Below are 27,519 nucleotides of genomic sequence, written 5' to 3'. Positions count from 1 at the left end.
TAGTTAGTTCCGTTCGAGTTAACTCTGTCTAACGCTGTATGACGTCGATTCTTGAGCGGTGCAAGATTAACAGCCTAACGTCCGTAGATTGATATGTTAGTTACAGATACATGTATTATCCTGTAGTCTATGTTACGAATTGTGGAAGAAAAGTAAAATACTTTCCAGATCAGTGGATCCCTACTAAATTTTTACAAGTACTATATGCAACGCCATGATAGCTAATCCCTCTCAAAAAATTAGCGAAACTAGAATAGCGTATCATTGAACTCAACGATAAAGTAAAAATTATTCTTAAATAATTGATTTAAACAAAATCAACATATTTCAACATTTATAAACTTAGTTCTACATCTTCTAAATAAAATATTTTAAATTAAAAACTATATAAGTTTAGACAAAAAGATGTAGTTTATATATTCAAAAAATTGTTCAGAACATTTGATTTCAGTCTCATTTTAATCTGGCCCCCAAACAACTTCAGCTTTAGTGGAATACTTCATCTTTCATCTCTATTATATAAAAAGTTTTTTTTGATCACCTAGTAATATTTTATTTTATCATGAAGAAGATGGTGGTCGAGAGAGAACAAAAATAGTTAGCAATAATTTATTTGCAGACGTTTCGTCCCACTTTGTAGAGCTTCATCAGGGCTAAAAGATACAAAAATGTTAAAATTAGGTTTAATTAGGTCAAAAAAAGGTTAAAATTAGGTAAAAATAAGTGAAAAGAAGAAATAAAATAGTTTTAATATAAAATAATAAGCAATTATTAGAAAATATAAGGTTAAAAATGAGTTTTGCACAATTTTTTATTTTCTTATTGTTTATTTTATATTAATACTATTTTATTTCATATTTTCTTTATTTGTATATGATTTTATTTTCATTTATTTTTACATAATTTTAACCCTACCTTAATTTACCTATGTGTCTTATTACCTTACTATGTCAAAATATATTAAGTTGTTTTTGTATCTTTTAGCCCTGATGAACCTCTACAAAGTGGGATGAAACGTCAGCAAATAAATTGTTGTTAACTATATTTTATAGTTTTGACCGTATCCTTGACCATGTTTTTCATAATTTGAAAATCATTATTATTGGTCGTATGTAGAATATATACGTATCATTGCAAGTAAGAGAAGAAAAAGAATCTAGCAAAAGAAGCTAAGATTATACTATGATAAAATGTAAATTTATCATAGTATAATCTTAGCTTCTTTCTCTTTATTATAAATTTGTATATTTGCGTTCCAAGGCGATGAGAATACCATATTTAATTTTTGAATCCCATTAACAGATTTCTAATTAAAATTCTCTACCTAACTACTAGTGAGGTACATCACAACTAAATGAATATTTAACGGTTGTTTTCTTTTTTTCGTAAAACAATAAGTAAGGTTCTATAGGACGGGGATTCAGACAGGTGAGCCGGTAATTAAAGGTGTGCGATATGAAGATAGGACCGCCATGGAACTCTTCCAAAGGGATCTTATCATTACTGTCATCCGTCATTCTCTTTCTTTTCTTTTGAATTTTATATGTCTGCTAAATAAATAATTTATATTTTAAAATTTGTTTCGAAAAACGGCCTGTAATTAAAAATGTGGCGGTTTATTGACTACGCATATAGCCTAGGGGATTACATTGTGTTTCCATCAAATACTTGAGTTTCTCTATTAAGAAATTATATGGCTGTCGAATTGATTAGAAAGCGTTATTTTTAAATTCTTGATCAACAATAATATTTCAAAACGATTAAATTATCATCCTAAAGTTAAAACTTTTTCACTTCGCAGAAACTTTTCCTAACATACAAATTATTATTTTCAATAATTAATAAATTGTGGTTTAAAAAAAAAAAACCGATCATTTAAACCCTCAATTTTTTTAGCTGTTTTGAAATCTTATGTATGAACAACATAATGTTAATTAAAACTCTTAGACGTATCTGTTTGTATACCTAATTAAATTTTCTTCAAAAGACATATTTTAAAAATTTTATTTTTTATAACTAGGTGTGTATCCCCATTTTTATTTTATTTACGACTACTCGTTGCTTAAATTGTATAGCTGTAATTTAATGCGTTCTTCATCGGTTAAATTTAAGTTTTTACGACCCTTTTATACTGCTCAACTTTATAAGCAAAATAAACTATTACATGGTGATCACAAAAAACTGTTTTATGTTATAGAAATATGATACATTTTGATTTTTTTTCCCTACCTCCTCATTTTATTTACCAAGCAAATACATTATATACATTTCTATATACAATATATATGATTTCTCTGTCATATTTTAAAAATATCTTTTGTTTTTTATTACTTGGGGAATGCAAAATAAAGTATTTCACAGTGATCACTAAAATAGTTTTTATCCAGTAGAAAGACTATTATTATATAAACTTACAATATGTTTTTATTGCGTGTTGATGTAATAGACAAAAAATAAAATTATTTGAAGAAAATTTAAATTTATATTTAAGGAGATATCTAAGAGTTGTATCAATTTATAATTAACGCGATAGCTGTCCACAAATAATATGGCCAAAATGAAAAAAAATTTTATTTAAAAAGGATTTTTTTAGATAAATGATTTAATCTATGTGTGCATGTGATTTTTTAAGCTTTCAATAAAAGCCAAAGTAATTTTGTTTTATTTTATCGAATTTAGTTTATTCAAAACATTATTCATATTGGAAGAAGATAGTTGACCGTATGAACCAGATTGTAGGAAGTTAGTCCGGGTGGCAGTCAATAAGGGTATCAAAATAGTAAAGTAGTTTCTTTAAAAAAAAATTTTTTTTTTCTTACTTCTTATGTGTATTAAATAAAAAAAAAAAATCGCTGAAATTTAAATATATAGATGGGCATAAAAAAAAGTACTATTTTAAAGACAGAAAATATGGAAACAGAAAAAATAGGACTTATATTGAGTTTGGAACATATAAAAAATTGACTCAATTAAGGTGACATATGTCCAGCAATTAAAAATAAGAATAAGGTTGCTTCCTTTAAGCTTACAAAGTTTAATATTTGACAAGCAACTTTACTAAATATAAAACTAGAAACCTCTAAAAATTTACAGAGGCTGTACAGAAGCTGATAGCTTTAAAAAAAATTTCATAATATTCATCAAGTACATTGTGCTTGATACAATACCCCCTTGATATTGTTAAGGATATGCTTACTTATGGCACCTGCTATATACTAATGTAATCGGAAATGATTTCTTCTTGCAGAAAAGTGCGGTGAGGAAGGAGGGCTCAGGGTGAACGGAAAGGGCAAGAAGATGAGGAAGCCCAGGACGATATACTCCAGCCTTCAGCTCCAGCAGCTCAACCGCAGGTTCCAAAGGACACAGTACCTCGCTCTGCCTGAGAGGGCGGAGTTAGCTGCCTCTCTAGGACTCACCCAAACACAGGTAAGTCCTATCTTTAATATCCTCAAGGAAGAATAATTCGGTAATATCGATGATAAGTTTTACAAATATAATGCAGGAATACATCTGATATTTGTAAATAAATCGATAGTCACAGGTCTTAAAAGAAAAACGGATTTTGTCTTTTTGTCTGCAAAAGTTGATTTTTTTATCATACATAAGTGGCGCAAACAGAGATCAAAAGTAATGTGGACATTATATAGTGCTATTACTATTTAGTCCTTACTGAATGGTTATCATTGTCAATTTTTTTTTAAATTCCGATTTTTAAAGTTGTTAAGATTTTTAAAACTAGGACGCAGGGCTGTTTTATCAACTACCAAGTTTTATTAAAATTAGAAAAGTAGATTTTTTTTTTTTGAAGAGTTGCAAGGGATTCTAGAAGAGGGTTTTATCTAATTATTCTTAATTGGGAACAAAGAAATTTTAGTAATTACTGTCCTAAACTATTTCGTGATATCATGTTTGTCTGATAAATTGATTACATAGATATAACTAAAATATCACAAAACTATATCCAATAACTTAAGGAAGATCTGTTAAGTTAGTAAATATGGTTTTAAGATTAATGTTGAAGTTAGTTACTTAAGATTTAAATTCAAAAACATATATTGATATAATTTTCTTTTTGAAACAACTGCTTCAAATCACTTCAATTCTTTCGTCGATTTCAACCTGTAATTTCAAATATAGTATTTTTTTCAATCAAAGTTTCTTTGTGAAAAGTGTAAAAAATAGTCCTCGTAAAAAATATCTTTTTATAAACTTTATAATAAATATCCCTTCGGGTTTAACTTTATTAAATTCTAAATTAGTTTTTGTGAAAAACATTCTAATTTTCTTGATCTTTTCTTGTTCTATTTTTGTTGAAAATGTAACGTCTTTTACGGGTATTCTTGTAGTTCTCCCTGTCTCCTTTCTATATTTCTTGCATCTGAATAAAACGTGGAACTTCTAGAGATTTTCATATTTCACAAATTCTATCCCTTTTGATCTTCATGAAGTCAAATTCCTAATAAAACAAAATATAAAATTATTCAAAATAATTTAGTTATACCTTTCATTAATAAGGAACTACAGATATTACTATTAAAACCATACGGTTTGGTGTTAGCATGTAATAGGAAAACATTTATATATAAAAAAAAATAAATAAAAAAAAATACCAAAGTAATCTTTATCCGGTAAAACTATTTGTTACAGAGAATAAATCAAAATTTGGTATCTAAAACCCAGACAAAAAGTTTATATTGACCGGTGTCATAAATATATTTTTACAAAAATTTACTTATTTTTCAATTGCTTTATTCTTTAAGCCATGAAATCTATTTATTTTTTATCTATTATTTTTTGAAAGTTGTTCTAAATTGTAGGAATGGTTTAAGTTTTCGGTGCGTATCTATTCAAATATAATAGTGACAGTGGTCGGAATGCTTTGTGTACAACCTGCTACTCCCGGGACAATTGATATTGTTATTAATAAGAACCAGGCAGGCAGCCCTTTGAAAAGACTAGATCGCTCTCTATTTAGATGTTTGTTATTTGCCGATAAAGGCACTGCGGGAGCTAAAGGCTGAATTGTTGAAACAGAACGCACAAAGGGTTCTCTATAAAGAGTGACCTGTTTGTTGTGCCTTCTCACAAACTGCCCAGAAAGACAGCACCTGTTGCCATTGCTGGCTTCTCTCTCCGCGTTCCCATGAAACTCATGTTCTCACACAGTTGCTGAGGAATATTTTAAATGTTATAAAGATTCTATTCATCTAATCATTAACAGAATGAATGACTAGTTGTTCATTGCCATGTTTACATTCTTTATTATATTCATCGAAAAAAAAAACAAAAAAAAACTGGACAATATGACTAAAAACAATAGAGATATTCTTTGCGTATATTTATTTACACCATATTTGATTTTAGGGCATAACTTGATACAAATAGAGCCTATATCTAAATATAACATATTTAATATCACTAAAAAATTCTTCTTCTTTTTTTTGGGGGGAGGAGGTGGATTTAGGTGAGATACAAATTATATAAAATAATAATATATTAAAATTGAGTGAAAATCGGCCATATCAATGCTAAACGCTAAAAACAACATTAAAATATAAAATTATCAAAAACAATAAAAGTAGTATTATTAATGTTCAAATTATCTAAACATAAAATTTAAGTCATTTAATAAAAAAACGTTTATGTTACATTATTAGAGAAATATTTATTAATCATGTTTATAATTTGACATCCCAGAAATGAAATGGTAAAATTTACTCAAATCGTCAATCGTTCCACCAAACCATTCCTCGGAAAATCCTTAAATTGTTTTATATTTGACTTATAAATAATATATGATGGAGTTTTTCATTCTTCCTGCTACACATTTCATCACATGAGGGTCAATGTTGACGTTTATTCACTGACAATTTCATCATATATCTTCATTATAATAGTCTCATCTGCATCCAAAGTCTGGTTTATTTAAAATTAGTATTAAATATATTAAAATTAAAAATACTGAGAGACCTGGTCTTGCCCACGATAAACATTTAGATATTCACTGAAATTAGAGAACTTTTGAAGTTTCGTTTCGACACTGACTAACCTTTAATTGAAGAAGAAATACAAGTGTATGTACTCTCATACTTTTTAAATGTAAAAAATAATTTTATAAATATGAGGTGTAAAGATGAAGATAAAATATGAGGTACATTAAAATTAACGTAAAAAGTAACGTTAAAAAGTAACGTAATAAATAATTATCTGTCACAGGCGGATTCGAACCCAGATCATTAGAGTTAGTACAGTGCCTTAACTCTGAGCCACGCAGCTCCCAAAAAAGTACATTAATTAATAAAAATTAAAAAATAGGGACAAAGAAAAAATAAGATAGGTGTAAATAAATAAATGTAATATTGATAATTGTTATGTAATAATGTTGTAAGAATTGTTGTTTCTTTTATAAGCAGAGGAATATTCTTAGCAAATAAAGATTTTTTTTTATTTTAGGTGGAACAGTATCTATTTGGAAAAAAAAATGTTTAGCTCATGTAGCTTTTTTAAAATAAATTTCGGCTACACTTTTTTTGTGCATAGGGATACATAGGGAATGAACAACTGTTCTTAAAATAAAAAATTGTCAAAACAAAGCTTTATTTTTTCTAGTTGCTCAATCAACGCAAGTTTTTTTTTATATATATCAACATTAAATTATTTTATTTTTCACATGGGAATATGAGTTTTTTGTTGTTTGGTCAATGTAATCTATTATCTAATTTTCATATCTTGCATCTGTATTTATTTTATAACTCATATATTAATTTTACCTCTCTTGTTAATAAAATTGACATTTGAAAAATATACTCCTATATTTTATATATATATAGGTCTATTTTGGTATTTCTATTCGCATTTCTAAGCAAAGCGATGATCAACATGAATGGGTTGAAACATTGGTATGACTAATAAAAAAATAATAAAAATATAACTATTCTTACTATTTTCTCTCTGAAAATAAACAGTTGATATTATACTTTGTTTGATCTTATCTGGATAAAAAATTCAAGCTTGTTTCTTATTCTCAGGTGTTTACCTTGTCCTCCTGACGCCGTTCTGAAAACACAAACTGGTTGGAAAATGTAATATTTCACAAATAAAACAGTTCTAACCATGAAAATGTGTACCCCTAGATAACCAAGGTCCTTCTTTTATAGTTGATGTGAATAGAACGCCAGACCAGACCGGGAAATTACTCGATTGAGTTTTCCTCGCTGTCATTTTTCTGCGGTGCGTGAAGAATGAATCTGTAAGGGTTCGCGTTCATGGAATAATATTATTTCACTATTAAACTGATCAACAGTAATTATAAATCGATATTGTGATATATTAATTGAAATTTTAACAGTATATTAATTTAGGCGATTTTCTGCTGTTTTTAAATGTTGGAACACTTCATGTTTCTACAGTTTCATGTTTCACTGTTTCATGTTCTACAGTTTTGAATTGATGTCGTGGTTAAATCATAGTTAGCTAAACTGACTCCTTAACTTAACTGTTTTGGTATTGGGGACACGGATATAAATGTATGGTCCATGGGAGTATAGACCGCCGTTTTGTGAAAATGATGGCTTCTGTTTTATCAGTATTTAATGCTAATCCCCATTTTAAAGGTATTTAGATGTTTTTTAAAATCATCTTTTAGCCTGTTAACAATTGTGTCAGTACAGTATGAAGTCGCTTTCGGAAAATGTAGAATCCTTTAATTTATTTCATAATTAATTAATATTACCGTGCTATATTAAAAAAAAAAAATTGAATATAAGTAAATAAATAGACGTGAACTTTTAAGATTGCAGACTTGCAACTCATAACTCTTGAAGAGGACACGGGTTAGGGACGAGAGAGTGGACTTTTTGTCTTTACACGGCATACGATTGCCTTGGGATAAATGTGGATGGTATAAAAAGTTACCTGGTCCTTGACGTATTGCCTACGAACGGAATCTTTAAGAAAAAGCCATCCTTTTCTTCGCCTTGGCCAGGACCGTGCAAAAAGGTAGCTCTTGTTTCCTACCGAATTAGTTAGTTCTTCTTTGACTCTATATCTTCATCCAGGTCCTCTTCTGTCAGCTTCGCGGCTCGTATATTTGGCCAACGTTCACTTCCTCAAGGCCTATTAGTCTGCCATTCCTCCAGAACGCCTGGAATTTATCTCTAAAATACGATTTGTAAATTAAGTGTTTGAAATAGTCTTTTGAACACGTGCCGCGGATGTGTTATGAGTTCGACCACTTTTAAATACATTATTATATTAAATTCAAAAATTCATATTTTAATTATAGATATTATATAATTATAAGAACATAAAACAATATAAAAACGAGAACGTTCTAGTATTAAAGAAGGGTATTGAAACAACTTTAGAGGTTGAAGTTCTAGAAATAATATTTGATAAGATCAGTAACTATTTTCAACCAAATAAAAGATCAATATATTTTTAGTTTTAATATTTTTATTTAATACTGCAAAATATTCTGAAAGGATCAATTTTCAGTATGTAATTACAGTTTATCTTCTGTTCATTATTTCTAGAAGTACCGAAAATTTATCAAGTTGTGTTGATATGCTTTTACAACTGTTTTAAAAGTAATTAAAGTCTTAAATGTTTAATGAGGCACCTTTGAACATGAAAAAAAGGTTATATTTAAAGTTTCTTTTAAATATTTTTAGGGAGTGGCAATAATTTCATAAAGTTAGGATTATAAATAGACCTAACTGTACAATATAACAAAGCTGTACAAATATTATATGAATAGATGAATATTCTTGAAATTGGAAAGTTATAGTAATTATTATGTAACTAAAAATAATGATTGATCTGGTAATAAGTAATTAGTTTTATAATGATAATTTTATGTAAAACTTATTATGTTCTTAATAATAATTGTATAAATATGTTACATATAACAAAAATGATCAATATAACGATGAAATTTTTAACACTCGAAATAGTTAATCGTTTGCATCCATAAAATTCTATAAGCAATATAACTTTACCGATAGGAACAAAAAAATGAAATAATCATAGAATATGTTTTAACTTAATGTAAGACCTTCGAATTCATCTCGTATTTAATCTTTACAATCCAAATTCCTTTGTGAAATCCTCAATATTACTTACTTTGTCACAAATAAAATCATACATAAGACTTTAATGTTCCATATGTAACTGATCTAGCCAGAACCAGACATTGATCCTTCTAACCTTGCTTCTTCATTTATTCCTGACAATTCTCCGAGGCGTATGAAAAGAAGATGGCCTCGAGACTTACTGTTGAAATATTATTAGAGTGCCAATGGGTATGCCTGTATCATTCCATTTTATTCTTACATCAAATTTACTAGATGCATTTTTATGTAAATTAGTTATAAATAGCAATAAATATATTATAGAAAAATTAATGTAAGTATTTTGATTCAATAGCGTAAAACAATATTTTTTTTCCCCCAATAATTGTTAGTTTAACCTTATCGCTTTTATTTTATAGAGGATAAGAAATAATACAATAATTTTTAATTAAATCATTGTTACTTCTGTTTTATACTTCTGTATTATGAATTTATTGTTCGCAAGCTTGTATTGTAATGGAGAAATACATTTTCACTTAATTTATAATAAGATAATTAGTTCTGCATTTTGAGGATAGATAGAGCCACTGTCTAATAGTTTATGTCGATTATTAAAATAATTAGAGAATTAGTAATTAAATTGATGTAATTTGTGAATTGTAGGACGTTTTCTAGACACATTTCTAAGAAATTTCTCATGTTTTTACTATGCAGTATCTGATTTATTTGAAAAATCAAAAAAATTATTATTTAAGTAAAATTAAAATAAATATTATTTTGAAAATTATTAATATTTACACTCCGATATGTATGTTTGAATAATGGCCTTTTTATTTTTTTAAGTAATGTTTTATTAGTTTTAACTACTGTTTATAAAAAAAAATGTTTCGAAGACACGAGTTAAGTTGATGTTGAACGTGCTAGTTTGATTTGTATAACTGTTTATCTTTTAGTTCATTATAAAAAATATGCAAATTAAAAAAAAAATAACTTTTTTTATGGTTGCGAAACTTAGACAGATCATTCAAAAGTAACACGGTTAGCTGGAGACTTTAATAAAGAAGTGACACTTGTCCAATTTAAATATCAAATTGACATACAATATGCAAATGGAATGGTAAGGAAACTTCACAACTAGTTGGTTGAATATTAATTACAAATTTAGTGAATATAGATGGTCGTATTAAAAAGATACAACAAATATTTTACACTCCTACTTGTTTCAGCAAAGTATATCTTATCACATCACCATTAGTGTTATTGATTGTATATTTCAAATATGTAGAAAGTTTTATTATTATAAAACATAAACATCACTTATTAATTAATTAATTAATTTCTAACGATAAGTGACCACTAAAGTCCATATAAGTTATATATTAACTTATAGACCAACATGGGTTTGACTAATTTTAAAATAAAAAAGATCATTCTTGTCTTCGGTGACCTGCCTTGATATCGACGAATACTTTTTCAGTTGATTTAAAATCAATTTAATAATAAATTTTAATTATTTGTTTTAAAGATGGATTTTACTAATGATATTCTACTATGTAAAATTGTTTTAAATAGTTTAGTAACTGGATTATAAAGTGTTATTGTTTTTATTATATTTTTGGGTCCTTGATTTATATTAAAGGACACTTTTTCATATCTTGGATGCATGAATAGATGCTTACTTAGATTTACGATGATTTTTTGAAATCATTTATATTTTAATAAGTTATTTAAATACAATACATACTACATTAATTATTAATTTATGAGTAAGGTGATTTTTTAATATATATAGTTTTAATCCAATAAATAAACATCAAAGATCGATTTAATTTATTATATATAACTCAAGAATGGTTTTTAAATTAAAAAAAAAAAGAAGAAATTATCAATTTCAAACTCTTGTTTATAGTGTACGGATACTCTGGGAATTGTTTATCTGAGGCATTATTTCAAAAACATTCAAGTGACTGCGTTCATGAACTCATCTAACGTATTAGTACAAGAGCCGGTAAGAAAACAAGGCATTCCATCCCACTTTTTGATTATTCTAATGAAAACTTTGTATAATTACTAGTCAAATTGACGAGTCTGCCAAGTATAGGTAGGGGAATAAAAAATGGCGGTTGTTTCAAAATGTTAGAAAAAATTGATTTTTCATTCGGAGCTCTATATCTTCAAAACTATCAACAACACTAGAAAACCTTAGAGGACATTATTTAAAGAAGAATAAATTTTCTGAAATATTAGCCCTAAAAGAGCTATTTACGTCCAATAGTTCTCGAAAAGCAAAATTTCTTAAAAATCTTCTGAAAGATTAGTAGTTAGTGAATCTATTTGGAGAAATCTTTATCTCAAAGACCATTCGACGTACAGATATCTATTAGCACTCAAATTAAAGTTAGTTTAATGTACTATATAGTAGTTTATGACGTTTATCTTTGTTGGAGTAGTAATTTTCATGATATTTGCTAAAATAAATTGATTTATGGTTATATTGGAAGGCTTAAATGCCTCGCGAAACATGGCTTATTTTAAAGACGAATCGGGTTCGGTGAATAATTGTTAAAATCGAATTCATTAAATGATGATGAGAAGTCTCATATTGTCAACTCCAAGTACCATCTTTCCAGATAATTCAAAATCTCAGATGATGAACGACCTGACATGAGGATGACAGGTCCGTGTTTCTGAAGGATGTGGCAAGAAAAGTTGGGCAAACTCCAGTGTCACCAATTTCCAAATACCGGAGGGAGACACAGTCCGAACCCGAAGGTAGCACACACGAAACTATTTGTTGCGACAGGATCCTGCCTAAGAGCGCTCGTGTCAAGGAGCCTAGGCCCTCTGAGGTCTGCGGTCGGAACAAAGGAATTTGCCAAGGAACCGTTCCTCGAAATTACAGCCACCATGGTCAGTTCTCGTTCCCTTCCATCCCCGGCGAGAGATAATAAGCTCTACGATTGCGTAACCTTGTACGAATATTGTTTTGCACCTAAAAGGCAAATTGAGATGACGGTCGGAAACTAAATAGAAATTTGATGGAATGGAAAAAATGGATAATTATGGTTAAACATTACATAAAGGGGTTATTAGTAACTGTTTTAATAATATTAGATGGTTCAGTTATCCGATAATGTTCAGAAAAAGGCAGATTTCAGGAAATATTCCTCAGGCCACTTGTAAGTCGGAAAATATAGTCAGGATTGTTGGAAACATTTAGAAAATGGCTCTCCAACTCCTTTGACTGGTTTCTGTATGAATTTCCCCGAGGTTTGCACGCTAGGCAATAACAGAGCTGGCTAGAAGAACAAAACTTCTTTACTCTATGAAAAATCTTTAAAATACCGAACTATATAGAACGCTCACGTGTAGAATTGGTGAAAATATAACTTATCGATCATGATGTTGAACCCTAAATGACCTTTTAGTGTGGAACAGTAAACGGGGTCTCAGGAACATCTGGAATTCGGTCAATAGTTTTAGTCATAACTTTTCATTTCACCAACTTAAGAAAAACAATTTTTTAAAAAAATATATAGGATTTACTGTCGAAGAATTTTTTTTTTAATAAATAAGGCAGAATAGAGCATTTTTCGTTTTACAAGTAGTGAACTTGAGAACCCTCAAATTATTAATTAAGAAGGGTTCTTATGCATCCAAAATGGAGCATGACCTCAGCGATAGAAAGCATACAGCAAATAGAAATGTTAGAAATGAAAGTTTGAAATCAATAATTTCTTTTATTTTTTTTTCTCAAAATATTATACATTTGATCGTTAATTTTAAAATTATGGTTAATTTATGTATAAAAATTAAAATCGATATTTTCTATTTATTAATTCGATTAAAATTATTGATAAAAAAATGTCGAGCACAAAAAAATTATTATTGTAATATGTATGTACTATAGTTTATTGTTGATATATATTTATTCCCTAAATTAATGCATTTCATTTGGCACAAATGCCATCTTATTTCTGAAGTCGCTTTAATTGGGCTGCCACGCAGGTTACTGTTGAACGGGCGTTTTCTGCAGTGAAGGTCTTTAGCAAATTATGTTCCCGGTTGACTCCAGAGGATTTGAAAAAAATGTGATTTAATTCTACTGCCAGACTAAGAGAGTCCGCCTAGGAAGGATAAGGGTGCGGTTGAGGTATTTTAGTCAATGACTCCTCTACTCAAATCAAGAATAAAGAGAAAACTACTATAAATTAAGAAGCTTCTAGATTTTACTTTAAATGAAGTTTATATAAAATAAGAACGGAATAATAAATATACTGGAAAGTAAGTTAAATCATAAATTGCTCTATAAAATAAATGGTTGCATTATCTTTCCCAAGATATATTAAATATATAATCTCATCGTTGAGTATTGACACTATCTTAGCGCATCGACTTGCCCATTTCATAGCTCCTATCAGAATAAACTAACTCATTTGAGTAATGGGAGAAGTCGGTCCCCCGAAGCTAAAGTAGCAATTACTGAGAGTTGAGTATATGTTTATTGAGTAGAATTTATAGCGGTGGCCGTGGAATTATTGCCCTAATCAAGGCGATAAACTGACCATCGGGGGAGGGGGGTGTCCCCTTGCTGAAACATGAGGAATTTATATTGCCACTAGACGCCCGCTCTAACCCTCTCTTAGCACCTCCATTATTCACAACATTCTCTGTTTCTTCTTTGCCAGAAAGGGTAACTCCCCCTGAATCCATCCTAGCGCTTGAATATTACATGGCATCGGGGACAGGACACTTAGCGATGGAATTATGTATGTTATGGATTGAGAAAAGTGAACCGCTTTCGATAGCGTCAGGTACTGTCTTCGATTATCTTGACTATGAAGATCTGCCGAGACTTAAAAACTTTTTCATATTCAGCATACGAACAAGAAAACACTTTTTAGTGAAATCCAATACGAAATAAAATAATAAATGGTATACATAATAATTATTTAAGGTATGAAGAGGAATGAGTTATAAGAATAGATTTTTTTTATTCATTAATAAGATACGGATAATACTAACAAAAAAATTCTCTTGCAATAAATCATCACGTGCCACTCATTTCTCTAAATGTAATTCTAAGCTGGCATTTCATTGTTATTCCTAAACAAAAAAAGTATACTAAATGCTTGAACGCTGATTAATTGTTTGCAATAATAAATTAACATCAGCATAAATTTGTGTAACTTAGGCTGACTGTATAAAAGCTAAACTTAATATAAGTAAATATTGAAAACATGGAATTGCTGATTTTTCTACTATTTCTTGAGTTTTTGAGCAGATAAGATTTTTCTAATTTTGTCTCAGTACTGTGAATTGTCCGACCCGGAGGACCATTTTGTTTGATCTCGGTAGTTTAATTAGAGCTAAATATTACCCATAGATGTATTAATTCAATATTTGGACTGAGCACCCCAACAAATCATAAAATACCAGTATTCATAGAAATCACAAACCATACTAAGAAAGTTTTAAACCTTTGTAACTCGGGCTTACTTTGATATTAAATTCAAATATTGTTGTAATCCTCTTGTATCCAATCCTTAAAATCCAAAATCCTTCGTAAAATTATTAATGCTCTGTACTTTATCCCAAATTAAATCATCCATCAGGACCTCAATGTTCCATACGTTTCCAATTTGGCCAGAATCCGATACCAATCCTACCATGATAAACTTCCTAACCACCCACACCCACTTGTTTCTAATCTCGTTTCTCCTTCAGTACCTGATAATCCTCCTAGGCATCTGAAAAGAAGATGGCCGCGAGATCTTCTCTAGAAATGTTATTAGAGTTCTATCAATGGGTAAATTCTCCAAATGTCTGTTTCTTGCCATATAACTAAAATCAAATTCACTTGTGTATATTTTTAATACAGTCGTAAATATGAATAAATAAATAATAAAAAAAATATTTATAGTTATAGTTAGGGGTTTCCCTCTTTTTGATGTTATCAATAAAGTATAAATTTTACAGGCCGTGCTGCTCCTTTGTGAGATTAAATTAATTATTATTTTAAAATATACTCTTATACATTTATGGATTCAGCTGATTTTCCATACTGAGTATAGAGTAATTTGAAGTTTAAATTGAACATTAAAATTTATTGGGTCAGGGCCTTCGAACGACTACACCCGATGACTTGAGTACTCTACTATGACTATTGAACTAAATATTGTATAGTGCTATCTACGGACGAGTTACACGATGTATAATTGATAGGAGCATAAATAAATTGGCATCCTTTTAGAAATGTCTTGTATGATTAATGATTTCTCCGGCTCCTTCCACATCTGCCCGGTATAGATAGAAGCCTCCACCATGTCACTCTTTAATTATTGTATTAATTATTAAAAATGTTCTGTCCAACAAAGTAGGACAATCGATCCCTAATATTGGCTCATTATTGAGTGTCATTAACGAACGTTTAAACTAGTATCATTGCCCCTAGGGCTTACCATACTTCTCGTTCGGGTAATAGAAGACATAACTTCTCCTTGGCAACCATATTAATGCTAATGATCCAGAAGCTCTTCCTGACTGATTGTCTGTCAATCGCAGAATGGTTCAGGTGTAACAAAGCGTCAGATAGTCTGTCTTTGTCTATTACTTTTTTTTTTTTTTTGATTTACCAATGAATTTTTATTTTTTATTTAATTGACTGCTTCAAGGTTAGTTTTATCTTAATTGTGTGTAATTAAGTTGTTTTTTTCTGAAAAATTATTGTAGCTAGGAAACAGTTAAATCACTATCATCCATGGCAAACCCCAGCGATTAACAACTAGAAAGTACTTCAGATGTTTCAATAAAAATTATGATTTCCTTCACTAAATTAAAACGTTTTTATTACTCTTATAAGTTTAATTTATTTTTTCAATGTTTCAAGGAATAATTATATCTAAAAACTTTTAAGTCCGTTTTTTTGTAGTTCATGCACCTTTTCATTTATTTAATTTTTTTAATAAATCCTATAATTGAAGTAACTGTGAATTTAATGAGATTGGCTATTCGCTTTATATTCTGATCATTTCACTCCTTTCTGTTTTTTTAAACCACGACACCAAGAAAATAATTAAATAAATCAATATTTGTCATTTTTTTTTTCTTAGAAAGACTATTTCTATATATTGAACATAATTTTTCATAACTGATTTAGTAATATACTTATTATGAAAAAAAAATCTTATAAATAAGGTACCAATTTTTTTACAACCAATGTTTTGCGCCACTTTGCAGGACTTTGTCAGGGCTAAATGAAAACAGGATACAAACATTGTAAGATGTGAAAATTAGAGTGCATGTACAAAGAAAGTAAGAAATTATACATACATATTTTTTTTTCTAAAGAAAGACAATTTAAGTTAGTGAAATATAAATATAATTGAATAGATACCTGAAGCAGTCTCTTTTATTTTACAAAATGTTTTTGTATAATTCCGTACTTTCTTTGTATGTGTATTATAATTTTCTATTATTCTAAGTAAACTACAATGGTTCCTACTCATTCCTCTATTCTCAGTCCGCTGGTGTTCCTCAAGGTAGTATCCTCGATCCCATCCTCTACATCTTTTGTACAGCTGACATTCCAACCAATCCTAAAACTATCCTCACTGCGTATTCCGATGACACATGTGTGCTCACAGTTAATAATAACCCTATAATTGCATCCCAAAATCTCCAACCCCATATCACAGCTCTCGAAGAATGGTGTCGTAATTAGAGGATTAAAATAAATCCTTGGACTACACCTGGACAAACCACTAACCTGGAATCTGGAAAGACTAAAAAGACAGGAAACTGCACGTCGATTTTGACTGTTACAGCTCTTACTGGACCAACGGTCTAAACTTCCAATTCCATTACAAAAGACTGATCTACATGACTGTAATAAGGCCAATCTGGACATACGGAGTTGAGCTTTGGGGCTCTACTAAACCTTCGAATTTTGTAATCACATTTTACAATGTTTGTATCTTATTTTTATTTAGCTCTGACAAAGCTCTGCTAAGTGGGGCGAAACGTTGGTTACAATTCAATAGTTTTTTTTATTGTCTTGTACCTTCATATACCGCATCCGAACTATCTTCGTACAATCAATTTCATATGATCAACTATCTTCTTCCGTTGTGGATAATCATTTGAAAAATGTATATCTATTTATATTTCGAAATACATATACCCATAAATTCATAAAAAGGTTGCACTAATATAAAAATTGACGTATATTTTGAAAAAAATTGTGAAGTAAACAAACCCTATACAATAAATAATAGTTTGCAAATGAATTCGGTGCAAACCGCTATTTTAAAATGATCAATAAATAGGTTGATTTTTTTCTAAGGGAAAAACATAAAATTTATTATGGCTAAACTAGTGACTTAAGACTAACTATTTAGAAGATTGCCAAAATAACCGGTTAACAATTGTCGGTAAAAAAAAACCTATTGCACCGGTTATTTTCTGTTCGGTTAGATATTTAAACAACTTGTTTCATACTTGCTCGTGCAGACTGGTATATTAAACCAAAATTTATTTCAACTAGTTGATCAGACTGAAAAATATAAATATTACGAAAGAACATTTCTTCACGTACATACGAGCGGTAAATTTTTGAGTTTGACTCGGAGAAGGACCTGGCGTAGTGGTAATAACAGAGGCTTTGCCGGACCGCAGACCCCACAGACCGACCATGACACAAACCCTCAAAACCGAACCCAAACACAAAAACTATTCGTCAATCTTTTCGTAGGAAATTCATACATCCACTTATGAGTGGCCTTGTATACGGATAAATGATATATTCCGGCGTTTTATTAAAAATTATATATCCGACGCTGCATTTGACACAGAAAAAATAAGAAGAAATTGCTTTCGAAAATTCATAAGAGTACAAAGTGGAACTGATTCCATATATTTAATTAAAAAAAAAGCATATTAAGACATAATTGTTCGTAAATTAGCTCATTAATTAATTATCAATATCTCAAACTCGTACAATTAATTAATTAGGTAGTTAATTAAATTTTACTTGAAATAAACTAGGGAAGGGGGGATATAAGAAATACTAATAAAAAAACGGAAAAATAGGTCATTATGAGACTGATAAAAATCGTAAATTATTCATAACTTTACAAATAACAAAACATGCTGGAAATTCCTTTTCAAAAGGTTTAAAAAACTAAATTCTCCTTGTTTTTAAAGGATAATTTGCGTATGTTACTATACAGAAATTCAAAAATATATAACTTAAATAGTGTTTTTAGTTATCTTGTCTTATTCAACAAAAACGTGAACTTTGCCCGTATAAATATTTTTGTAACTCTATTTATCTACTATGACCTCTTTGAATATTTCACATCATTTACGGGACGCCCTTTAAATGAAAAAATACATTTAAATAAGAAAACACATATTATTTAATAGAAGTTAATACAATGGAAAAAGGATGTTAATAATGGAAGTTCATTCTTTCCTGTTTTTGTTTAATTTTTTTTTGTGTTGTGAGTCCATACAAGATAATAACAAAAAAAAATTGATTTTTTAAATTTAGATAGTAATTACGGTTTTCATTATAGACTGGTTTATAAAACTGAAATATATAAAATATTTATGGCCTTTCGTATGTATACTAATTATATATATAGTTTCCATTATATGTTAATTAATGATCGGCCAAGTATTTATTAAACATTTATCATACATTTAATGGTTTGGTTAAATCGCAATTTTAATACCTTTTTATTTATCTAGTTATAGTATTTTAGAAAAATTATACAATTGTATATATTTGGGTCTATATACTTATCGACATCGGCTCTAGGTTCAGAGAAATGACAAATAAATGAAACCTTAAGAAAATATAATGAAAACTCTCTAGAATATTTTTTTTTTTCAAAAAGATTAAAAGTATCTCTATCTCAACAATATTTTTAAAAACAAAAACTATATATATCACTAATATATCATTATTAATTTTACACTTTATTACTTTTATTAAATAAAAGAATATATAAATCAGAATTGGGTTGAAACATTTATCAGTTTTAACAAGATCTTCTAACCAAATCACAAAAATCAAAGGTTTGGTTGCCTTCGGTTGACAATTAAAAAACCAAGAAAGGGTCACGCCTTGAGTTAGCTGCCTTTCCGAGCCAGGCTACCCGCCCTTTCTTTTTTTCTTCTCATATTTTTTATTTTAATTTTAACCGTTCATTATCGCGTTATTTTTTTTTTTAAATATTTTTTATAACTAATGTAGTTATTAATTTAACAGTTTGGTTATTTCAATTCAGAGTATCCTATGGATGTCATGTTGTAAACGCTTCGCTACTGTTCAGGTCTTCTTAAATTCTTGAATAGACTATTAATATTAATTAATTTATACCTTTTTTTAAAAAATAATATTGACTTAGTGTGAGATCTGTGGCCTTCTGTCGATATAATGTGAGAACTCAAAGTTTTAAAAATCTGGATAAGATAATATACTTTCAACCATGGTTAAAAGAAGTAAAATTTTTTATTAGTAACATTATATGCTTCAGATAAATCATTTAGTACCCTTTAAAATGTATATATATATATATATTTATTTTTATTTTGCACTCCTTGACAACGTTGGGAGATTTCTCGTTCATTCTACAAAACTTTTATTGTACATCGGCTTCATCTTATCCTATTGTAAATTAAAAAATATCATTAAAAAAAGGACAAACTAACTTTAAATAGATTTAAAGCAAAATATAATATTTTATCTTTAAATACTTTTTTCTTGTTTTGTTTTAACTCACATTCAATAGACAAGTCATTATTTTAGAATTATTTTTTTGTTTATTAAAAATTCATTTATTAACATGTCGTAATTGCCTCGCGTAAATTAGAGGTTTAGTTGTCAGAAAGTGCACTTCTTCTTTATAATAGAAAATGTTTTTTTTCTATAAAAATTACTTAATTTTTTTTTACTTTAGGGAGTACTTAAAATTATTAGTTTATTGATGATATTTGCAGAAGGCTACTAATCTCAAGTTTGAACTTTATTATGTGTTTTCCAATTACCACCTAAAAGATTTATAAATTTCTTAGGATCTGTGTATTTCTTAGTTCTTGAGAACCGGAAGATTCAGAAAAAATCTTGAAGTCTTGAATGCAACAGATGCCATCCGTAGCCGTGAGCTTGGAGCTTGTACCTCTAGGCTTTAATCGCCCGTAGTAACTCCGAATAGCGGACCTTCCTGGACAAAGACGAACGTGTTCCCTCTTCGGCGATATTCAATATCCCCGTCCTAAGTGAAAGAATGCATAAGATAGTGGTGCTCGGGCCTCCATTACAGATAAGTCACGGTTTGTTTAGACGGCGATTGGACGCGGGTGACTCCCACAACATCCTCCAACGGGAGCTCACCATGGGAAATTTTTTTACCCCAATTTCTCGACGGGGAGACACGCTTTCCTCAGCCCACTTACAGCCCCGCTTGCGGATAATTTGGATGAGCGGTCACTCGGGATAAAAAAAATATATGAATATATCTATGCAAAACAGTTGGGAGAAAAACTGAGTTCCGGTCGAGTTGTTAGTAGTTAGCGCTTTTTCGCCGAGTCTTGGGGAAACTTTGTGTCCCTTATCCTTTTTTTTGTCCAGAAACATTTCGTAACCCTTCTTTTTTCACCTTAATTCGATGAGAAACAAAATTGTAATACCTATTTACATAAATGTATGAAATATTATATCATGTTTATTGAGTGAATTGTGGCTCTAGAAAGAATTTAGATGAGCATAAAAATCCTTAAGTTATGTTTCAAGAAGTAAGGTATTTCCACATTTTTGATCACAATATATAGAATACAAAAAAATTCTAATTTAACATTGTAAAGTTATATCATATTATAAACCACTGCTGAAGTTAATTCAAATATTGATATTTATTTATGAATGTGTTTAACAATACAAGTTCTTATTACAATACACTTAAATTTTAATATTTGTCCGTTTTCGGTGATTTTTTTGTTGATTTGAACACCATAAAATATTGTCCATTCGGTTTATACGCCTTTTCATTCCCTAATAACTGTTTTTCCTGATTTTTCTATATTCTCATATTATTTCAAATTTTTCAAATGAATAATAATAATAAAATATATTAAGAAATATCAGCCTTGTTGGAGATTTATTCCATAATCGAAAAATTAAAAGTCTTGAATCAGAGAATTTTAGTTTTTTGAAAAATATATTCTTATATTTAACTATTATAAGATCTAACTATTATATATCCTTATATTAAGGGTCAGTCTTTAGTGTTATTGTAAATTTATCGAATGAACAAGTTCGGCACCAATTATCTTGGACTGATTGTGTTAGTGTGTTACGAATACGGTGTGAATAAATGGAAGCTGTTGGACCAAAGAGACATAAACAAAAACAAAAAATTAAAATTAAAACGGAAATCCACGGTGTTGAAGGTAGAATTTAGAAATGAAGACAGGAGCAGACGTTAATACGAAAGGAAACGACAGAGACGAAGACGAAGGCAGTAAAAGTTATAAGAAGTGGATGCGAAGCCCTTAACTCATTCGAGACTGGACTAAGTTGAAGAGGTAATTGAAGTAGGTAAGGGTCCAACTAACGATGCTCACCTCATCAACGGCGGGACCTGGTCTTACGCAATTCCTTCTCCGCTGTCGGTAATTACTTTCTTGAAATCTTCTGGCCCCACGCAGCCTCCAAGACTTTTTGCAAAAACCAAAACCACCAATGGAGGAGATAAACCAACTCGCAAGGGGATATAGGGTTTCAATTCCCCATCGGAGGAAGTTCTGTCTGCTATTTTCGATCCCGTCTTGGGCAATTGAACATGAAACGACTATTTTCTATTTCTAGTTCACCAGGAGAGATAATTGCGTAGCCGTAAATCAAGTGAACGGTACTCGAGACAAATTGCATTAATTGTCGACGTAATATGCACCGACCAATTCAAATTTATCTGAAATCCTGACTAGTAAAACTACTATTTACCTTTTATTAGATAATAAACCGAAGTAACTATTTTCTCAACTGTACTACATATCATCTTTAAATATAAACTTATGTTCAAGGAGGAATAGAAAATTAATAAATTATAAATCGAGTATGTTTAAATCAAGAAAATTCGGAGAGCAGGTGATGGAACCCAATAATGGCTACTAGAAAAACCTATTCAGTCAAAAAGTTTGTTGAACAAATATATGCCAAAGTAACAAAGTATAAATAAGCAATATTAAAAAAAAAAAGAATGATACAATGAATATAGTATAAAATAATAGAAAAAACTATTTACAATGTTAAGAAAAAGAAGTAGCTTAATATGTAATAATACCTGCTATAAATTATGTAATTTTGAAGTATTATCAATTATAATGTTACTTCCTATGTTTTATTTTATTTAATAAAATTTATATTAAATAAAATAATCAAAACAAAAAAAAATTTTTTTCCTATTAATTAAAAATCTTAAATCAGAAAAATCTTAAAAATACACTTTAATCAGATAATGTTTCTCAAAATATATTTATTTTAATTTTTATTAAATCGGTCTAATAAATTTCATTATATAGTATACCCACTGGATTACCCAGCTCTCCCACATTACCAACCATATCTCGGTCCGGACAAGAATGGATAAGCGGGGTTTTACTGTAATTGTAAAACCTCTTATTATATGTACTTTTAAAAATATCTTTAAAAACACGTGAGACATATTCCTGTATCAGTATTTTTAAAAATGGTTAATTAGATAGCTCGAACATTTGTCATATTATTCGTGCCCCATAATATGCAGAATGTTAAGCAGTTGAAGTTGTTCGTAATTTATCATTAGTTTAACAGTAGAGTGGGATTAATTACTGCCTCAAATAATTATTCATATGCAAAACAGTCCTATCTCTGTTTATATTATACCTTGTTAGTGCAATTATTAATAAAATGCTAACAAAGGTATTATTTTTATTGTTGATAATAAAAAAAAAAAAAATATTTCATCTCCATGAATAGTAACTAGTAATCAAACACACAAAAAAAAATAAAAACATCGATTTTACTAATTTTGTATAATTTACTTTTTTTTTACAGAAAATTAATTACTTTTCTTGCAATTATTACCAATTTGTTTCCTTATCATTTATTTAAATATATCATTTTACAAAACTGTTTCTTAGTAAAATATAAGTTTTATGTTCTTTGTGATTTTGTAAAAAAAAAAGATATTAATTTCCAAATTTTTTTATTATACTTTCTAAAAAATGTTTTAAAATTTCCGTTTCGTTGGAACCTATCCTTCTATACAGTTGATGTAATCTGTTTACTTAGTTTCTTATCAGTTATTTGAAATATTTGTGTCACTAGGCCTCTCACGGTCATTATTTGTAATGAAACTTTCTCGATAATATCTTGTATGATCAGGACAAGTTTGATTATGTAATTCATATTCATCAATATCATTTTTAACACATGTTGTGTTAATTTATTATTTTATTTTATTTTATCACTGTCACTATTTCATAAAACTAATTATAAAAGAGTAATATTTCATATGTTAAATTTATTGTAACATCGATAATGTTAATAGGCTTGAAGAAATGGATTGTTTTAGCAAATTTGTTTTTAAGAAAAGGCGATTTCAAAAATTGTTGATGAAAAGGACCAGATGAATAAAATATGAAATAAAAATACTTAAAATAGTGATTTCTTAATTCCATTATGGAAGTCTAATCTTAAGTGAATTCGGAATGAACTATGCTATAAATGGAAATTGGATTATTGTCATAGTTGAGCCACACTAAGAAATTTGATTGTGTACATCATTTTATTTGATTTTTTTTTTAATTGTGTGTTTATATGGAACTGGGTTCAAATCTGGCTGTGACTGATAAGTATTTATTGTTATTATAGTCCTAAGTCAATTGTGTAAATTCAGAAGTCCTCCTGGGGCACACCCAGCCTCTATAAAGTGGATATCCTGAATTAGGGAAAAATATGAAGGTTGAGGGTGATCTTGAAAAAATAACTTCCTTACAAAGCACTGAACATTGACCCTTCATGGGTTGTAGTGGTTCACATTATCATTATAATTTAATTATCTAATTTTATGTATTTCTATATACTTTCATGCCTACCTTTCATTGTGCATTTTTCTAGTTGGTGGGTTATTTATTAGTACATAAATAAATAAATAAAATTAGCCTAAATAAATTCAATGTATTACGAATTTATTTAGAAACTTTGTCTTAATTATTATAATCAGAAAAAATTGCTTATTGAGTTGAACTTTGGTGTTTTATGGAACCAACAGATATCTCATTCGAAGTTTCGGGTTTTCGAATATCACTGGTAAATTTTAACACGTTTTAATAATTTTCTATATTTTAAAAATTATTTTTTTATTCACCAAAACTATAACTCAGACTCCCCCAGTTTAGGTTTTCCAACTCGCCTCGCGTGTTACAGCTACTCACGCCGTCCCCATCTGTTAAAGCCAATAAGATAATTATATATAATTAAGATTACTATATGTTATTTATGGTCGGTAGCCTCCTTGAGGCCCTGTGTCAATCTTACCTGGACTATCTGTCCTATTATCATGTTTCATAATTTCGTCCCTTTTTTTTATTTCTTTTTTCGAAATAATAATAATTATCATACAGTATAATAATAATTATTGTCTAAACGCCTGTCTCCTTGTCAGTTAGAGATATTAAAATTCGTATGTTTGTTTATTAGACTGGTCAACAAAAAAACATTTTCTTTTTGTGTTTCTAACAATTAAATTTTGATTATATCGAATGATAACCATAATCTTCATTTCTTGTTTCTGTAGTTTAATTTTGTGGAAACTAGAATGATATTTCGGATTTTAAGCAACATTAATGAATTAATTACACACAAAAAATAAGGAGGAAATTCCACCTTGCAACCCCGCCCCACTAAAACCCCGATTTAGTGACGGTGCTATGTCACTTATGAAACATTTACTTAATACGGAAAGAGAAAAGGATAGTAAAATATAGGACTTAGGATAGTAAAATATTTAAAATGTGACTAAAATTGAAAAACGGCATGAAACCCACCTTGGTTGCCTTACTTATATTATTTTTGAAACAGACCCTTATATTGTCAATGTTGGACTTTTCACAATCTCACAAGAGATCATAACTCAAAAATATTATAAGGCACTTTTGTTCCAAAAAGTGCATATTGTAATATGCATATTGTATTATATTCCAATATTGTAGTTGTCTCTTATTTTGAGACATCGCCAAAAATGTTTCCTCTACTACAGCTCTATATGGTCATTGTTTAGGAATTTAACTTGAACTTCCATTTTAGCCCATAACTGAAATTATGAAACTAATTGGGTTTAGGCCCAATGATTCTCAAAAAAATTCACAAATAGACAAATAGGTACGTGTAATTTAAATTTTGATTAATTAATCCACTAATGTATGTATTATCTACATTTAAATGACCTAAGTATTAAATAATCATACGTTGCATAAAGTACTATACTGATAACAAATATAGTATCATATTGGTCATTTCATAAAATGCATCCCATCTTAATAAGGATACCGTTCAGCTGCTCGCAACCTGACCCCTCGTTACTAATTGAAGGGAGATAATCGGGGCTAGAACGGAACGGAATCCGAAGCAGGAGACAGGAGAAAGACGGCTTTTTTGTCTCATCCCTCAAATGGATTATGTATAAATTATGGATGAGATGACTCAATTACAAACGAAATCTTTCAGGCAGCTCCAAGCCGAAATCCCTCTGACAGAACAGGCGTTGTTGCGATCGTACTTGCATTCCTTCAAAGTCACGTGTTCAGTAAGTTTTAGTGCTAATAAATGACAACTTCGGTCATTAATGTCGTCGTAATAAACTTGTTTTATTTACCCCTTCGTCACTGCATAAATTACAACTAGGACTAATCAGTATTTTTAATCGTAAACAATTTACTTCATGTTTCCCTCTCTCCTTAGAATTTAAAAGGTCAGACTTATTTTTCAAAGAAATTTTGAAAAATGATTCCAATCACACTCTTAAAACCACTACTCTTAGAGAGTTGCAATATATAACCCGCTAAACACAGGTTCCTAATGGAAGGATATTTGTTAGTATTGACATGTTTTCAATTATAATTATCACAACTAATAGAGCAACGGATTCGAATAACGAATAGTGCTAGATAATCTTCTTTAATACATTTCGTATAACAAACTGGGTAGAAGCAAGCCGAACAAATGAAGAGAATTTGAAATACATATTTGAAATTTTTTTATATAAATATAATTTTCGAATCTCTTATAATTACTATTATTCCAACTCAAGTAATTTGTTAGGGAACAATATTACAAAAAAAAAGTTATAAGGTAAATTTGCGTGATCCGCTGGAGGCGGTTTCAAATTATCAGCGGTCTATATCGGTTAGACTACTAATAATGTGAAACCAACTTCCTTCACTGAACCCGACATAATTACCTTAAAATATTACTACGGTAACAAAAGGATATCAATGACTGTGGTACATATTGTTTGTATATATATTTTTTTAATAATAAAAAGGAAGATAGGTTTTTTTAAAAATCTATTTATTGATATTTACATAATTTGAAGTTAGTTATACAATGGCATCAAACAGACATGTGGAAAACCCATTTATAGAACGCCAATAATATTTTTAGAGGAGAAGATCACGAGGACATATTCTTTTCATATGGTGAGGAGAATTATCATCTAATGTAGCAGAAGCCAGGTTAGAAACAAATGGGTTTGAATGGTTGGGGAATTTATCATGGAAAGATTGGTATCTGGTTCTGACCAAATCGGTGACATATACAACATTAAGGTCATGATGAAAGATTTGCTTTGTTACAGAGTAAGAAGCATTAAGGATTTTGGATTTTAAGCATTGGGTACGAAATAAATAAACAAAGTAAAAAATAAGATAATGTTAACTCAAGTATAGACTTGGATTAATAAAGCAATGATAAAAATACCTTCAATCCAATATTTATAATCTTTATTGGCCTTTTTTATTAATCGGATAAAGATGGGTTCACTACAACCCATGAAGGGTGAGGAGTGCAGTACTTTGTAAGGAAGTACTGTTACTAGACTAACGGTTGAACAAGGAGGTGATTTGGTCAGAATCACCAGATTTTCACCCAATTAAGGATACTTAATGATGCAGGGTGGACCCCGGAGGGCTTCTGAACCCATTTGGCTGACTCAGTGCTACAGTGAAACGGAAAATAATTATCCACGACAGGTGGATTCGAACACATGTCCTTGGAGGAAGCAGCATCGTAATATTTATTTTACTTAAAATTTGACTTTTAATATCTTAACTAACAAACGCCCTACTTCGTGTACATTAATCGGAAATCGCTTTGTGGCCTTCTGTGATGTCCAACAAT

The 27,519-nt window shown here is 29.5% G+C and overlaps 1 protein-coding gene across 2 annotated transcripts in view; it reads left to right on the top strand.

Annotated features, from left to right (window-relative positions):
- Dll (Distal-less) overlaps positions 1-27,519 on the top strand; it is a 152,158-nt gene that overhangs the window by 20,286 nt on the left and 104,353 nt on the right. For both annotated transcript variants that reach the window (XR_001343778.3, XM_014427481.3), the window contains exon 2: positions 3,248-3,429. Coding sequence is in view for 1 of the 2 variants with exons in the window: in XM_014427481.3 (XP_014282967.1) it covers positions 3,248-3,429 (182 nt within the window). In the remaining variant the exon portion in view is untranslated. The remainder of the gene's footprint in view (positions 1-3,247; positions 3,430-27,519) is intronic.

This window comes from Halyomorpha halys, unplaced genomic scaffold (genome assembly GCF_000696795.3).
Source record: "Halyomorpha halys isolate HHAL.00 unplaced genomic scaffold, Hhal_1.1 Scaffold649.1, whole genome shotgun sequence".
In the NCBI taxonomy this organism is placed as follows: domain Eukaryota; kingdom Metazoa; phylum Arthropoda; class Insecta; order Hemiptera; family Pentatomidae; genus Halyomorpha; species Halyomorpha halys.
The sequence above is the reverse complement of the archived record's forward strand: the minus strand, read 5'-3'. Positions and strand labels throughout refer to the sequence as shown.